Source organism: Botryllus schlosseri, chromosome 11, assembly GCF_051294905.1.
Source record: "Botryllus schlosseri isolate E-star chromosome 11, Bs_hap1, whole genome shotgun sequence".
Classification (NCBI taxonomy): domain Eukaryota; kingdom Metazoa; phylum Chordata; class Ascidiacea; order Stolidobranchia; family Styelidae; genus Botryllus; species Botryllus schlosseri.
The window spans coordinates 27,564,212-27,580,785 of record NC_137246.1 but is presented as its reverse complement, the minus strand read 5'-3'; the positions used below and the strand labels follow the sequence as shown (position 1 = coordinate 27,580,785).

The 16,574-nt window shown below is 38.8% G+C and overlaps 3 protein-coding genes and 1 long non-coding RNA gene across 11 annotated transcripts in view; 2 read left to right on the top strand and 2 right to left on the bottom strand.

Annotated features, from left to right (window-relative positions):
• Positions 1-16,574, bottom strand: part of LOC145449716 (uncharacterized) — a 335,502-nt gene that overhangs the window by 293,575 nt on the left and 25,353 nt on the right. The window lies entirely within an intron of this gene.
• On the bottom strand, positions 625-7,854 carry LOC145449737 (uncharacterized). 8 transcript variants are annotated; one of them, XR_013918340.1, is made up of 8 exons: positions 7,403-7,854; positions 6,311-6,842; positions 6,051-6,249; positions 4,044-4,149; positions 3,874-3,975; positions 3,545-3,663; positions 2,126-3,399; positions 625-2,083 (listed from the first exon to the last, which is right to left on the bottom strand). XR_013918340.1 is itself a non-coding variant. In XM_080328159.1 (5 exons), exons 1-4 carry the CDS (start codon positions 6,063-6,065, stop codon positions 3,591-3,593), a joined length of 273 nt encoding a protein of 90 aa, XP_080184285.1. In that variant the 5' UTR covers positions 6,066-6,188; the 3' UTR covers positions 625-3,399; positions 3,545-3,590. The 8 variants fall into 8 exon arrangements, 1 of the variants encoding a protein (XP_080184285.1); XR_013918337.1 differs by having other exon boundaries at positions 625-3,399; positions 3,874-3,990; XR_013918335.1 differs by having other exon boundaries at positions 625-3,399.
• On the top strand, positions 8,154-9,958 carry LOC145449755 (uncharacterized). The gene is made up of 2 exons (XR_013918342.1): positions 8,154-8,795; positions 9,515-9,958. It is a non-coding gene; the product is annotated as an uncharacterized LOC145449755 (long non-coding RNA).
• On the top strand, positions 13,135-16,318 carry LOC145449754 (GTP cyclohydrolase 1 feedback regulatory protein-like). The gene is made up of 3 exons (XM_080328179.1): positions 13,135-13,356; positions 15,236-15,330; positions 15,989-16,318. The coding sequence occupies exons 1-3, from the start codon at positions 13,321-13,323 to the stop codon at positions 16,128-16,130; spliced, it is 273 nt and encodes a 90-aa protein (XP_080184305.1). The 5' UTR covers positions 13,135-13,320; the 3' UTR covers positions 16,131-16,318.

Sequence of the window (16,574 nt, the reverse complement as noted above, 5' to 3'; positions counted from 1 at the left end):
GAAGAAAGTTTTCTCTATTGTGAACACAAAATGAGTTATAGCCAAAAAACTATATATACGCACATTTTTGTTGAAATTCAGCATTTATTCTGACGAATTGTGATCTGTCATTAGTTTTTTTTTCAAAGTGAAGTAACACACTGGCAATACCGAATATTGGGCCCATATTACAAATATATTCACAACACAGTCCTTTTAAAATCGGTTCAAAACATCATAATGAAACACTCACATTTAACGACTTATATTAAAAATGCATTCTTTTGTCAAGTTTTTTCATCAGTTTACGAGACTTAATTTTTCGGCGAATGAGGCCTTCTCGTCTTTGAAATCCACCCTAATGCACACTGAATGAAGAGTAAAAGAAAGTGGCATGTGACGGAAGGCGAGATCGATGTCAGGTCGTGGTCCGGTAGATGGTGGGGGCTGACTAGTGTTCATTCAGCAGAAATTGCCTGTATTTCGACTTGGGTGTAGACCAGGGCTTTAACTGGGAGACAATACGTCACTAAGAGACTGCAAAAACCGATTATCATTCGAGAATGACGTCGTGTGTGACGAAACAAAGTAATTATATCGTAGAAGTAATAAATTTTGAAATCAACAAGGTGCCACTCAAGGTAGTAATTGTTCGGTTCTGTTTACTAACAATTTTCACCAGTTCAATACACCACATAATTGCGATACGATGAAAAGATAGGAGGGTGTCGAAACGACTTCAAGTAGACTTTGAAATCTGACACCCACCTTGGCCTAGGCGATGTAAAGAGGAGGCACGCACGCTAAATGAAAAGTAAAATATGAAAAAGAAAGCAACAAAATGAGATGCCATGTCGCGGAAGGCGAGATCGAAAGGTCAGGTCGTGGTGTTGATTCAGGGCAGGGGGGGGGGGGTCAACCTATGCAATTGGCGGGCCAGATATGATAGTAGTTTAAAAAACGAAAACAAGATGTGGATCATCATACAGCTCTTGTATTAATGAATTTTGCGAATAATTATTCTGTCCACATGTAAGATGAAGCACAGGGGCATCCTTGGACTCACCAATGCTGCACTGGGCACGGGCACCTCTAGTTTGCTACTACAAGTACGCAAACAACGACATTCTGCATCTAAATCTATGCTTTATCTCGGAGAGTTGTTGCATGATGCAGTAATAGTGTATCTGATTCAGCTTGAAACAACTCAAGTTCTCAAAAGTACATTTCCCAACTTGGACAATGCTGAATACTTTAGCGATGGTCGTGGTGCGCGATGGAAAAAACAAAATCTTTTTTACAATTTGTGCAAGCACAAAGCTGACTTTGAAGTGGATGCGGCGTGGTCTTTTTTCCACCAGCCATGGTGAATCGCCATGTGGTGGCACAGTGAAACGAGCTACAGCAATGGAAAGTCTGAGACGCTCACTGAATGATCAGATTTTAAATGTGGAAGGGAAGACGTCCCATTGCGGGGAAAACTCTTCGAAAAATTGAATTTATAAATTTGCTGAAAGACGAATTGGATGCTACAAAATCTTTTCTAGGATATCGATTTCAGCTCGCTGCCACAGTCGGCGAGCATTGCATCATTTTGGGCCATCGTCATCGACCAAGCTAGGAGCAAAACGTGACAGTCAAGACGAGCAGTATGTATTGGGAGTCAAATGAAATGAAGACTTAACTAAGATAACATACTTCAAACTGAAATTATACAACAAAACAAATTCATATACTCCGTCTATGATAAAAACTGGTACATAGGCATGGTCACAGAATTGGATAAGCCAAACAACGATGCCTTAGTTGACTTCATGCCCTCAAAAGGCCCATCACATATCATTCATTGGTCGCAAATTAAATATTCTTGCTGGATACCCTTTCAGCACATTTAGTGCACAGTGGACGTTCCTCGTTTAGTGAATAATCGGGGATAGTGCCAACTGACAAAGGAATCACCACTGAAAGTCGAACATTTTTGGAAGAAATATCATCAAAGATGAATATACCTGATAGGAACATATCAGAATCTGTTGCTACCACAAAAGAGTTATTAGCTCGTAGCTTTAGAATAAAAAGGACCGAAATATTAGTCAACAGAAGTCTATTTACTGCAAAAAGTGATTTGTATGTTAACGAGAATGACATGTGATCAATTCAATTTTTCAATGTCTGAAAAACAGTGCCAATGTGATTCATCGAACAATTGTACCACATAACTAGAATAAATATGCACAAATGCAATTTGTTCGAGCATTTCTGTTCAGTTAATGACATTAAAAGAAACGCAGTGTTGACATTTGATTCTACTCGGTAGGCTTTTGACGCTTAGCATCAGATTACATTGATGCAGCCAGCAGGACATTTGAACCCCTGGTATTTTTCAAGCCATTTTTGACACCAATAATGCTTTGCAAATGAAGTCCGGGTTTTCACAAGTACCACCAGATTTTTTGATCTGGCCAAAAATGCCATCCTGATTCAACCTCTTGGTGATGTAGTAGTAGAGTCCATTGGAAGCCATGTCCGAATCAAATTAACGATTGCCATTGTCATTAACTCGAGACCATCGTACGTTTGCCAGCTCAAGAACTTTTCGGCTTCCGCAGTAGCCGTTTCTTCAGTACAAGAATCTCTCCATTTTCCCCATTCGAGGCAAGAAATTATTTTGCAGCCAGTCCAAGCATGAATCGTCTGTAATGCCATATGGCTTCAAGTTGTAACTGAACTTGGCTGATGTATTCATAAGGTCGAACCACTTGTTTAAAATATCAGCAAACCATGCTCAAGCTTCCATATCCTCACCACCCCCCTCACTCGCATAATACGCGCAACTAAATGAGAGAACAGCAAAATTCACCCGCATCTTCTCGAAGCTTAGCATACGAAAATGTGCATCCGTCAATTTGCAGCATCTCAATTCCGCTGTTTCAAACAGTTTGGGAACAGCTGCAAAGTGCTGCCATTGAATAAATTCACCATCCATTTTTGAGAAGTTTCGTACCACCAGTGCGACTGGCGTATAGATTGTTGTGTACTGTTTTCAACGAACGTTAAGGGTCGAAAATCAAAAATATCTAATGCCGGGGGTTGAATATATTTTTGCATTTGTACTCCATATTCAAGTTATTGAGCTCTTGCAGCATCATGCAATTTGCACTTAGTCCATCAGCAACATCCAAAATCCACAATCCTCCAAGATGCCGACTCATTCCAAGAGTATATGTGAATGTTGAAATGAAGCCACTGGCTTTGTCGAGTAGCATGCGAAGGGTTTGGAAAAAGATATTACCAGGCCCCTGGCAAAAACTTGAAGAGCGTGTGTAGCTGGTTCATCATCATCTACAGGCCTCGACTCCCCAAGATCAACGAATCCTACCCTTCTGTCTTTATTTGTACTGAATACAATATTCTCTTTCACTGAAAATGCAAACATCACTAGTTAGGCACATGAAATATCACATTGAAAAGCATTGCTGAAAGGTTCGCAATCAAGTTTTTGACACAGTTATAAAGCCATGACAACACAATCGAGCCATTAAATGATTAAAGCCACCTTAAATACCTTTTATCTCATCCATGGATAATACAAGAAGACGTTCATGCTCTTCCTACGACCTAGATTTCTCTTTCAACTCTTGTATAGTGCTGTCCAAAAATCCGGGCGATGATCTAATGACACTTCTATAAGAACAAAAACGAGATTTGGCAATTGGATCTGGGCTGATGGTTCCGTACATATGTGCAAGAGTTTGGAGCATAAACATCACAACGTATATTATACACATACGGAAGAAATGCTTAATGAATAATAAGGGGCCAAGACAACGCACAACACGATTGGGAGTGGGGTAACAGGCTGCATATCCAAGTTCAATAGCAGAGAAAACCAACCTTTGATTGAAAAGAGTTCTCCAACCAAGCAGTTCTAGCAGACCAGTATTGCGAAGCTGTTCGTAGGCAATGCTACTTTTCGTGGCCAGTATGAGACAAAACCTGTAAGGTGCGCAACTGTGCATCAATTACCATAACAACCACTGTGGCCGATTTCAACTCCATTATACCTTATCAGATCGGGATGAACTCTTCTGCCTTGTTTCGATTTGTTGATCTTTGCTTGCTCTTGCCAGAATAATTGGCAGAACGGCTGAAATTCATTTTTCCGTAAGCCTAAACGATATGAAGGTCAAAGAGTTACCAGTTCCAAAAATAATGAATACTCCAACATTCTTAAAATATTATCTCCATGCCCACACACACACGCAAGAACCAAGCCCTAATTGTGAGTTTTCATTTTCAAGGCGACTCACAATTTGTTTCGACCATTCTATCCTTGAAAGTTATGAATTCATAATATTTCAAGAGCAATTTCTAAGTAATTGTATGTATCATACTTGGGTGATTTCCATGTCAGATCAACCAAAAAAATGGATTTCGTCTCCACATAGTGTCAAATTTTGCTGAAATTTGGCTCAAAACATCATGAAGTATTCACAATATTTGAAATGAATTACTTCAGTAGTTTTTAAGTTATCGCATGATGTCAAACCTGATTTTCATGCTCATTCTACGGTGAAATTAAAGGGCTGTTTTCAAGTAATTTTGGAATTGTCTGTAAATGAGCTACTTTAACCTTGGAATGTTGTATAAATTCATCTATTCTGTCATTCAAGTGCGAAATTAATGATTTTTGGTGCACGGCCCAGAATGTAGCTCAAGCTCTTGAAATCACTCACAAAGCATAATAATATTTCAGGAGTCTCCCTCTAATTGCTGTCTACTTTAAACAAGTTATGAAGGGTGGCAAATAAAAGCTGTTGTAACAAAGATTCCTTAGGAAATAAGTTTTTATGTATCAGCTTTCATAAGACACCGTTTACAAAAATTTTGAAGCAGACGGAAATGAGAGAGAGAGACAGTTGAAATATTGTTGTTACGCTTCAGTGGTTTCTGTGGGTAATGAGTTATATTTTGGGATGTCAACCAAAAATCAGTAATTTTTGTCCTGCATGATAGAATAGATCAATTTATACAACATAACAAAGAGAACTTACTCAGATGTAGTTTGTGGTGTTTTAAGTCAATTTACAGCAAAATCTGAAACTTGAGAGATACCCAATCTCTCTGATTGAATTACCCCATAGATTCAGTTCAGAAGTATTTATGTAAAGATATTTTAGATCAGTGGTTCCAAACGTGGGCGAAATCGCCTCCCCGCCCAGTGGGCGATTTTGAGAAACAAGGGGGCGAAAATGTTGCAACGTCCGGTGAGTTATATTTAATTAACATAGTCAAGACGGCTTATTCTGCATATAACGGGAAACAAAAGGTCAACTCAACAGAAAGTAGACGCTGAAACCAGTTTTCCGAGCACCTACCACCTCAGAAAATGGCCTTTTTTAGTAAATTCACCAGCGATCAGAGTTAGGTGAATAAATCTCCCGATTACATGTCCTCTTTCTTTGGATCCGTAAATATGGGGGGCGAAAATTTGTGTCGAGACTGACACAGGGGCGATTCGTCGAAAAAGGTTGGGAACCACAGATTTAGAGGTAGGCCTACTATCCATCAAATATTAGTTAGCAAAACATGTCAGCCGTGTTCCTCTCCAAACAAGCTTTCATATGACATATTACTTTCCAATTTTTGTGTGGACAAAATTACGATGGATATATTTCAAGTTCATGTTACGCATGAACGATTTTGAATAGTGTTAGTTTTTGAGGTGGGTTTTAACCCCTCACCCCATTTGATTAGGTGGAAATTTCCCCTTCAATAGCAATTGAGTTTCTTATGTTCTATCATTAGACACCATAATCCACTCTCAAGTACTTGACTATGCTGTTTTATAACCGTTACTGCAACAGGTAATGTCAAAGTAATTGAACTTTTTGGTTGGGTGAGCACAAAATGGTCATTTTTTAAAATGCGATTAACTTTGTGATGGGTGGACCAATTTTGACAAAATTAAGTTTGCTGCAGTCAGGCCTGGATACCAGATTTATCCTTCCATTTTCATTGTCATCTGAGACATAGTGGAGACGAGTGCGGTTGATTTGACATGGACTTACCCACTTTCTTCCCATGTCCTAATTGTTTGCAACAGTCCTGCTATGTGGGCTTTTTCTGGTTGCACGAGACAGCGGCTCATTTTCAACCTCTTTTCTGTGACGAGTCTTTCTAGCTTTTGATTTTCTCAGACGTCGGTCAGCATCAAGGCAAGGTTTGCATATATCGCCATGGCAGAGGAACACCTCACATTTTCTTGACCTTTATAAGAGTATTTCAGATTTTACTCGGCATATGTAGAAATTCGGAGGGACAAACTTACCTTTGAGCAATTAGGTAGGTACTTGGCGGAGGAGGAACTGCAAGCATTTCGCCCGAGGAATTATAAGACATTGCTTGGTGCTTGATAATATCAGCACTTTCAAAATTGTAATCGGTCTCGGATGTGATTCCTTGGCAAACAGGGAAGTTGGAAACGGTACGGATGATTCCGGCAAGAGTGGTTTTTCCCACATCAATCGATGCAATGGCAGAACCAGTATTTGAAAACCAGCCATAGTAGGCAGCATGAATCGTCAAAGAATCATCAATTTTGATGAGAATCTTTGGAAATAACCCAATGTTTGAATTCGAGTGGATTACAATATGGTTAGTTCTCATCTGGAACTGCCATGATTCCGGAAGGTAACGAATTGCGCTTTTTTCGATGTCCTTCAAATTATGGTGGTATGTAGCTTGCTCCAATTTCCTTTTAGTTGGAGGTGGTCGCTGCGGCGTTTTCTTCACACAAACACTCTTTACCGGCAAATTTAAGGTGGGAATTGCTCCAATTTTCAAATTGATCGATGTGTCTCCTGTCCACAAAAGCAAATGCATTAGACATGAAACTCGTTTTGTTAGTTCAACCAGTCAACTACCATTGAAATCAAAATAAACCAAATTTAAGGTTGGAATTGCTCCAATTTTCAAATTGATCGATGAGTCTCCTGTCCACAAAAGCAAATGCATTAGACATGAAACTCGTTTTGTTTGTTTAACCAGTCAACTACCATTGAAATCAAAATAAACCAAATTTAAGGTTGGAATTGCTCCAATTTTCAAATTGATCGATGAGTCTCCTGTCAACAAAAGCAAATGCATTAGACATGTAACTAGTTTTGTTAGTTTAACCAGTCAACTGCCATTGAAATCAAAATAAACCAAATTTAAGGTTGGAATTGCTCCAATTTTCAAATTGATCGATGAGTCTCCTGTCCACAAAAGCAAATGCATTAGACATGAAACTCGTTTTGTTAGTTTAACCAGTCAACTACCATTGAAATCAAAATATATAGTCAAGGTATAGCTAACAACTAATAATCTCCCACTTTCCAGTGCTTATGCAATGAAGCTAGGTATAGAATCATTTTCTCACCTTTCAACAAATCAGATGACGCAAAATGTTGCTCGCAAATCTTTAAATCGTCTTTTTTGTACAATTGATCCAGCCACGGATCCTGACGCATGCTCCTAATAAATTTCTCAAGGTTTTCAGCCCATTCATATTTGGCGCCAGTGCAAAAACGTTTTGCAGGTACTTTAAACAAATGCGCATTGGCAGAGGTTTTAGGACACCCTGGTATACAACACTGTCTCCCCATGCTGACGCAACCAGCTATTAATCTATAACTAGTGAGAAGAGAACAAAGAGCATGTCATACCACTCCAGGTCAATTGGAACACCATACCAACTGCCGGACAACGGTGTTCGATTTCGTGCATTATATTGCTGATGCACCGTTATAAAAATATCAAATCAAAATATGACCAGGCACTGACTGAACCACCAGGAATTCGCCCTCCAAGTCTGCAATATCAGCATCGTCTGACCGAACAATCGAAGAACCCGCAACGGGTCATTGTAATGGTAATTGTTAATTGCGACAATCCTATTGTTCTGGACAATGGCAATGCATATTTTAGATGATGAGGGTGGTTTTTCGTCAAAGTCAGGAGCCTGATCATTTTTTAATTTATATTTTCGGAATCAGTGAGACAGTAGCATTCGATCAAAACCAGATTCAGCAAATTCTGCGCTCTGGAAGACAACTATAGACACTTACGTGACCTTTGACACGAACCAATCAGGTTGCAGTAGGATGTAAACAAAGAACAAGCCAGGGCAAGCTTACTATGAGCTCTTATGGAAAAGGGTTGAAAAATATAGGTTTTTAGCAAAATTACATTGAATTGGGAATAGCTGGCTTTGGTGAATGGTAATAACGTAGAGCTAGTATGTATATGCAGTGTTATAACCTACAATAAGCATGAATGATGGCAAGCACGCATCAGCATGGTATGTCCAAATGAATGAATTTCTGACAACTTTTCGGATGAAGCAACTATTGCTGTATTATCCTTAGTCGTATACTATAGGATTGTCGTAGCGAATAGAATGTATTAGAGGAATATTGAGTCAGGATATGTGTGGTATCCATTATGTGGCGTTATATGCGTTCTATTTATGGAATCGACATTTGTATATAGTAGTCTACAGTCTGTATCATTATCTAGCAAATTACTGTTACACTGGACACTTGTCTGCATATTCAATGATCATATTAATATGATATATGTTAGGCAACATGATCTGTTCCCGGCTGAAATCGTCATTTTTTGTTCTAGCTCGTGTATTGTATCTATCAGGATAAATACTGTGCTAATAGCCTGCGTAACATGGAGATGGCTACCCAGACCGTTCCTGGTGTGCGCTTTTACCTTTCCCAGAGCCAATGACATGCATGGAAGAATGTAAAATCTGGATAAAGGCATGTGGACTTCCTTGTAGTCATCTGAATTCTCATTTTATTAAGAAAATGACATCTATTATTGTATAAAAAATATTGAATCGTGACATAATCTAGAATCTAGATCAGTGGTTCCCAACATGGGCGATTTGGCGTTCTAGGGGGGCGAAAATGGACAAAGGGGGCGAAAATAGCGAAGGGGGCGATTCGGGGGGGCGATGACGCGTCAAAACGGCTGACATTTTTTTATTTTTATTTTTTTTTAGTCAACCCACGGAAATTTAGTTACAAAAGTGTGTCAAATTAGACATCGAGCCGAAAATTTGACCCTTTTTTTAGTCAACCCGCCGGTGATTACAGGTTTGTATGCCCAATTTTCGGTACACAAAATTTGGGGGCGATGATCGGTATTGACCTTGAAAAGGGGGCGATAGGTCAAAAAGGTTGGGAACCACTGATCTAGATGAAACAATTCTGTGTTTCAAAATGAGTCCAATCTGAAATGCAGTCACACTTGATGCCACAATCGACTTGGTGTGTGTCTCATTTTATTCCACTCCAGTTTTGTTGCTTGATGGTGTGTAATGTATTGAAATTGTTGAAAACAATATATTCAATAATGAGACGAATAGTTGAAATTGGTAGCGGTGATACGTTGTACGAGTCGACGAGTACGCCTTGATAGGTGCCTGCACAGCAGTATTGCTCTGTAAAATAAACATATTATATATTTTGTGCAGGCTTGATGGATATCTTTTATGAAGCTGCAGAAAGAGGAAGTCGATGGATAAAACGCAAGAAAATCAAATTTCTGGAAGAAGTATAGAAGCACAAAACAGTAAACTTGTCCAGGAAAATTACAAATTGGCGGACAATTATTGCTAGTGAAGTTCAGTTCTCAGAGGAGCATGATAATGTCAAAAGATGCGGAGAAGCAGAAATTTTATGCTAGACTACATTAAATTCTTTCTGAATTGCCCGACTTATCCTACTGACGTCAAATTTATAGTATTGCTGTAAGCATAGTATTTAACTATTGGGTCAGCCATATGTAACTGCTTCATTAAATCGCGTTTTGGCCATGTAGATAAGTGGTTCTTAAAAATGCACCATTTGCATTCATTCATGATTTCTCAAATCTACAATGATTATTGACTGTCAATAAATCACATACAACTTTGAAAGGATTGATGGATTGTGGTACACTTACTTTTGTGCAGGAACTATTTACAGGGAGCATTTAAGATCGAAATATTAGTTAAATATGTGGATTCGACAAGAAATGTAAGAAAATGATGGAGTTCAGCTATGGTGAGCCAGGCAATGCTATCATGGCAGAAAAGGGATTCACCATTGAGTCTGAAATCAAGAAATTGAATCTAGATTTAAATATTCCTGCACGTGATTTACACTCCTTCAAATGCCTGAGCCAGACTGTTCCACAACAAGAAAGATGGCGAGAGAACGTATTCATATTGAACAGCTGATCGGAAGAATCAAGGAGTATAAAATTTTGTCTGGTGTCATACTATGCAGCATTGTGTATCACAACTAACCAAATATATATGGACTAATTGCATACTCTAATTCAACATTGAAAATTAAAAATGAATGACGCAACATATTCGGCAATTGTGCAAATTCAGTTCCATTGTCAATATCGTAATGCCTAATAGCATGCTACGGATCGTAATTGCGCGGTGCCATGGTCAGTCTGTACCAACAGTGCATGTCTAGATATTCCAGTGGTGTGCATTATTGAAGCTCATTCAGATGCCCAATTTGTTGAATGAACAATTCTCCAGATGAAAATGTTCTAGGATCATTTGTGTTTGATGGAATGTTATAAAACTGAAAACACCAGATACACCAAAATCTACCTTGTGGCAGGAGTTGATCGGTTGCGAGTACAGTGGAGAGATTGCTTGTCAATCACGATGGAGCTCACTGATGCTGATGCAAATCACAATGTAGTCCTTTTAGCTTCAGGTGCTGGATTGTCTTAATCAATGCATATGCATGAGAGCATATATCAGAACCTAATATGAAAATAAATCATGGTTAAAATATCTATTGAAGAAGTCTCTGAAAAAATGTCTTTTTCCTTACTTACCCTGTCTTACAAGTGCAAGACGAATCAATAATGGATTTTCCGAGAACGTGTATTTCCATTGAGTGTGTTATCTCACTTTTCCGCAAGTTGCCATAACATTGGCTGTTCACTAGAATATTGCTTCTAAAAAGAGTGGATTGTCTCCTCAATCTTTATCCCTAAATCGTGTGCATAGCAGTGTTGGGATCAAGTCACTACCTTCGAGTCACGAGTCATCTCGAGTCATTGCACATTTTGACTCGAGTCAAGTCAAGTCAATCGATTTTCAAAGCTGATTCGAGTCAAGTCAAGTCACTCGTTTTTTGGTGGTGACTCGAGTCAAGTCAAGTCAAGTCAAGTCACGAGTCAAGTCACAATTCAAGTCAAATTGGATTTTCGAAGTATGAGTGATCATTGAAATTCATTATATTTTACTAGCTGTGTAAAAGAGAGATCAATTGGTCCATATCTTGAATCAAATAACGAATATAAAGTTAAATATACATGCAAAAATGCGTTGTATCGCTCACGCACGCGTAGAACTGCTAACAAAATACGCCAGTAACTGTATATAGCTACATCAGGGGTGTCAAACATACGACCCGCCAAATAATTTCATTCGGTCCCGCGCGAAGCAATTCTGAGTATAGGTTGATTTTATCCAACACATTTCTCGAATTTGTGGTATGAAATACTACTAATAAATATTCCTTCAAGATTGCACATTTCTAGTCTGTTCTTAGGCCACATTATAACCACCCGACAGCGGAGTTGTGATTTCTAGTCATCGTCAGGAGAAAATCGCTGACAGTGACACCCAATTCAGAGAATGCGAAAAAGTGCATATATTGAATTAAGAGTTAGTAATATTTTGGAATCATTTGACTGGTGCGGCCCGATAGTGATCTGAATATTTGAATCCGGCCCGCGACGTCAGTTGAGTATGACAACTCTGAGCTACATGCTACATTCCCTTATTATCAGCCAAAATAGAGTATCGAATACGAAGCCTCGAGAAGTTGAAGGAAATTGATAGTACACTAGCCATCTATACACATCCGTGAGAATATAAACGCATAAACTATATTTGTTCGATTTAAATCATACAAGAGGGTTGGAAAAGTTGTGCAATGTAAGGAAAAAGCCGTCCAATAAACAGCGATACATTGCTATTAAATTGATCTGCTACTACGAAAACGCAAGCTGTGCTCATTTCGTTTGTGGTCAGTGTATTTGTGATGTAATAATGTAGAATCAGTGAAACATACAATCAGTGAATGACTGGTTGCTCTCACAAGTGACAACGGCGTATCGTGAATAATCCGAACATGCACAAAATAAATTGATTTAGTCGACATCGTTTGCATGATGACTTGAAATTGACTCGTAAATTTTGCTCCGAGTCACGAGTCAATCCACATTTTTGAAGGACCGAGTCAAGTCAAGTCAAGTCATTTTTGCAAAGTGACTCGAGTCAAGTCAAGTCATACGAAAAAGTTGACTCGAGTCTGACTCGAGTCAAGTCATGACTCGAGTCATCCCAACACTGGTGCATAGCGCTCCATGAAATACTTCGTAGCTTTCTCCGCGGTGTTAGAAGAAGATGCTGTTCCACTCAAATCCATAAATTCGATAGAATCTCCATAGCTTTCAAGTTTCATATTCAATACACAAAAATTGTGATGTGTGGCAGCAGCTATATTTTATAGTATATATATTTCTGAACATGAGATATGCTTGAAAATTTTGCTCGAGACCTGGAGCCTATGAAATCGTCAAAATATGCATTGCCACAATCCTATAGTATAGTATACAACAATCGTCGCTTAATCAGAAAAGTTGTCAAAAACCCGTGCATTTGAACACAGCACGCTGGTGCGTACTTGCCACCATTCATGTTCATCCTAGATTAAAAGCTGCAACCACATACTAGTTCTACGCTATTACTATTCATTAAAGCCAGTCATCCCCAATGCAACGTAATCTTGCTTAAAACCTTCATTTTTCAACCTTTTCCCATAAGAGCTCATAGTAAGCTTGCCCGGGCTTGTTCTTTGTTTACATCCCGCTGCAGCCTGATTGGTTCGTGTCAAAGGTCACGTAAGTGTCTATTGGAAAACAAAAATCCTACAGTCGCCGCCGCAAAACAATTCTGAAACGAAGCGGAACGAAGCTGCAAAATCGGTCGTTGCCATTCCATGATTACATTCAATACTGCAACCCAGTGTGGAGTTGACCCTATGGATTCCCAAAATGAAGAAATATTTCATTTTGAACAATTGTGGTGGCTTCTGTGTGGCGGTGCGTATATGGTATTTGGAATAAACCTAACAACTGCATCTGACACATTCCCATATTTTATGCTTCATCAGTCAACGAATAAAAATGCCGCCGCCAGCTACTTGCTAAGCTGCATTCACGCTTTGGTTTGTATCGCTGCAGTGAAGACGCGGAATGCCCTATATCCTTGTGAGCACGTCCATTCGATTGGTAAGGGAGTTTTGTTTGAATAACTATGTGATGTCATTCTATTCTCTGTAATGCAATCAATGCCCGACCACGCGCAAATCTTGATATCACTGTCTGTGTCTAATAGAGCTATATGTGAATTGTCCTCACTGAGTCAGTGTGACTCCCGATTCTCATATTGGCGGTATAGTCAATAAAAACGTCATGTGTGAACTATTACCGGTATCTGTGGAGTGCCATGTATTTATTCTTGAGGCCTAACTATTAATCACTTGTCATTGTATCGCATTTTTGTGGTGTATTGAACTGATAAAATTGCTAATAAACCAATGATGATGATGACGAATGACTCAAGCTCAAGTCAAAACCCTAATTTTGACTTCGCTTGGATTCGACGTATGAGAAATATAAAATGACTCGAGACTCGGATGAGATTTTCGAATCATTTTTCAAGTATTTGAAGTACTCCACAAAGCATTCTGAACCGCTCACTCTCAGCCGTATTGAGAAACGACCATGTCATAACTCATAAGTAGGCTATTGTTTTTGTGAATCTATCTGAGGAATTGCGAAGGAATATATGTGTATCGTGTGAATCTATCTTGGGCTATGTGACATTGTAAATTTGAGTTACAACTACCAGTAATAGACGGTAGTTTTGTGATAATCATATATCTTTGCAACTCTTTACAAATTAAATCATCATATTAGAATCCTCCCTATTGAATTTGAAGGTAGGGGTGCATACACCTCAAAAGCGCTAATATTTAGCATTTAGTGGAATACTGTAATTGAATGGTTAAAGCGATATGTTTTACTGAAGTCTTGACAAATTTCTCCTACACGCTCCAACATTGCTACTCCAATATTCACATATGAGTTGGTGCTACCCACTATCCAGGGTTGTAACCAAGTCACAAAGCTCCGAATCACAAGTCCGAGTCCAAGTCATCAAGCAGAGGGTCGAGTCCGAGTCATGGTATTATGACTCGAGTCCAAGTCATTGTGTAGACTTCTCAGTTTCCAGTTAACGTCTTGTTAAACTCACTTTTACAACTCTATTTGGTGATATCGAATGGTCCGCATTGATAAGATACTAATTTTTCTCACTTTTAACACTTTCTGGTCGCATTTTCAAGTACCAGGATCAATAGACGAAATCCCAATGGGGTGGTTACGTTACTGTTCTTCGAAATGACAGTGAAATGTCGCATATGACTTGGTTCGAGTCATGTGCAATGACTCGAGTCCAAGTCGAGTCAATACTCAGATTGACTCGAGTCGAGTCATTTCCTATTTTGAGAAAATGACTCGAGTCAAGTCGAGCCATCAGAGAATCGTGACCCGAGTCTGACTCGAGTCATTACAGCCTTGGTGCTACGCTACCTATAGCCTTAATACAGCATTTCAGTCAATGCACAAGCACATAGTTTGCATTGAATTAATTAGCCTATACTGCTATAGTAATTAGCATGCAGTATAAATTCTGAGCAGCATTCTTGGCAACTTGGTGAAGAGGCCTAACGTATGATTCAGTGATATTAATTTCGGTAGTTGTTGGTCTTAGTAGTTTTAAAATGTAATGGAACCAAGCTTGACAAGTCTGACAATTCTTCTGCTATCCTGTGTGCGTTTCATATAAATTTGTTGTGCATTAACTGTAATGATGTCTGTATACTGAAAATATTTGGTGACTTGAAAATCGGACAACTTTCAAGTACTAGACTCGACTTACTGTGCAAATTTGAGTAACTCGACTTGAAAAATTGTGAAATGACTTAACTTGACTCTGGTCAAAATTTGCAAAGCCTCGCAGTGATTTGCAGTAACTTTTCCCAAAATAGTTGAAGACCAGTTATGAAATTTACGTTCACATTTTCCTTGAATATCTAATTTCCAGGAAAATGGTCCAACAAACGTGGGCGATGAGCATTCGGACAAAGATATAATGGAGAAACTTGGAGCCAAACTGGTACAACACAAAGGGAACCCATTGTTAGTATATGCATATTTACATTGGCTTGCATTCATATGTCAGACTTATACATGTACTGTACAGTGTACATACTACCAGTCTAGATAGTTGCCAGTCAGCTAACTGTTGGGTTTTTTGAGTAGTTCTAGTTCTAGTTGCACATTTAAAATCATTTAGTGAATCGTGATACCACGTTCTGTTGTGTGATGTTCTTGCAGCAATTGCTGACTCAAAAGCCATCACTGCTAACAGTGGTGCAGTGTTAGTGGAAATGACATATCTGCGAAGTCGTGGTCGACCCACAACATTATCACAACGTGCAAAAAAATAATTAGGATGTAGATGGTGTACAACTGGCTTATATTCTTCTTGTCACATAAATAGTTTATGTTTGAACTTTCCACATCATTCATACTGTCGTGAGATCATAATGAGTGATACTCGATCACTCTTGACTCTGGTATTCGATTTTGCACACCCCTACTAATTTTTACATATGTTACATGCATTTAGTAAGACAGAATCGAACAAGTAAATTTCATATGTTTAAAATCAATTGAAGTATTGCATCACGCAGTTAAATGTTCCGAGTTTTAACATTTGCTACTTTTAGTGCAATGGCATATCATGTAAATTTCATTATTATCTGTTCAATTACATACCTTGCTTCACTTTTAGCAAGGAGTACACAGTTCCCGATCCACCACGAATAGTCCTTGATCGACTGGAAGAGCTTGGTTACACTGTCGTCAATGCATGTGGCATCGGACAGACTATCGTTTGGACTTTATACAAGCCTTTGCCTGGTACTACAGGATAACCAGAACCCTCCTTTTACTGGTTTAGAAGAGCAAACTCGGGTGTGCAATGTTCCATAGAGATCTAATTTGTAGTGCAATGAAGTTATCGGTGTTGGTGTCTGTTTTTTATGGCTTTTGAAAGTGTGTTATTCAGATCTATCTTGCGTGAAACTTGTGTGGCTAAAATACACGATTTGTGTTTACGACATATGCAGTTGTCGGTTGTCACCGGAGTTGGGCGACTAGAAGATTTTCAGCTTACCTAAATTAGATTAGAATTACTTAATTCGCGGAAACTTAGAAAGTGAATCAAGGTCAGTGTATATAAAATCGATTTTCATTCTCATTAGGATGCGATGCCGACAAGAGGCATGGACTGCACAAAATTGCTAGTAAACCGAACCGTACTGGGTGAAAATTGACAGAGACCAATCAGTTAATTAAAATTTTCATCATTTCAAAAC

Bases quoted from the DNA above. Each gene is read 5' to 3' on its own strand.
- LOC145449754 (XM_080328179.1), top strand. From the start codon at position 13,321: ATGCCCTATATCCTTGTGAGCACGTCCATTCGATTG. The intron at 13,357-15,235 runs GTAAGGGAGTTT...TCTAATTTCCAG, and splicing joins TGAGCACGTCCATTCGATTG to GAAAATGGTCCAACAAACGT. The intron at 15,331-15,988 runs GTTAGTATATGC...CTTCACTTTTAG, and splicing joins CAACACAAAGGGAACCCATT to CAAGGAGTACACAGTTCCCG.
- LOC145449737 (XM_080328159.1), bottom strand. The intron at 3,976-4,043 runs GTATAATGGAGT...CGCACCTTACAG, and splicing joins GTTCATCCCGATCTGATAAG to GTTTTGTCTCATACTGGCCA. The intron at 3,664-3,873 runs GTTGGTTTTCTC...TTGTTCTTATAG, and splicing joins AGAACTCTTTTCAATCAAAG to AAGTGTCATTAGATCATCGC.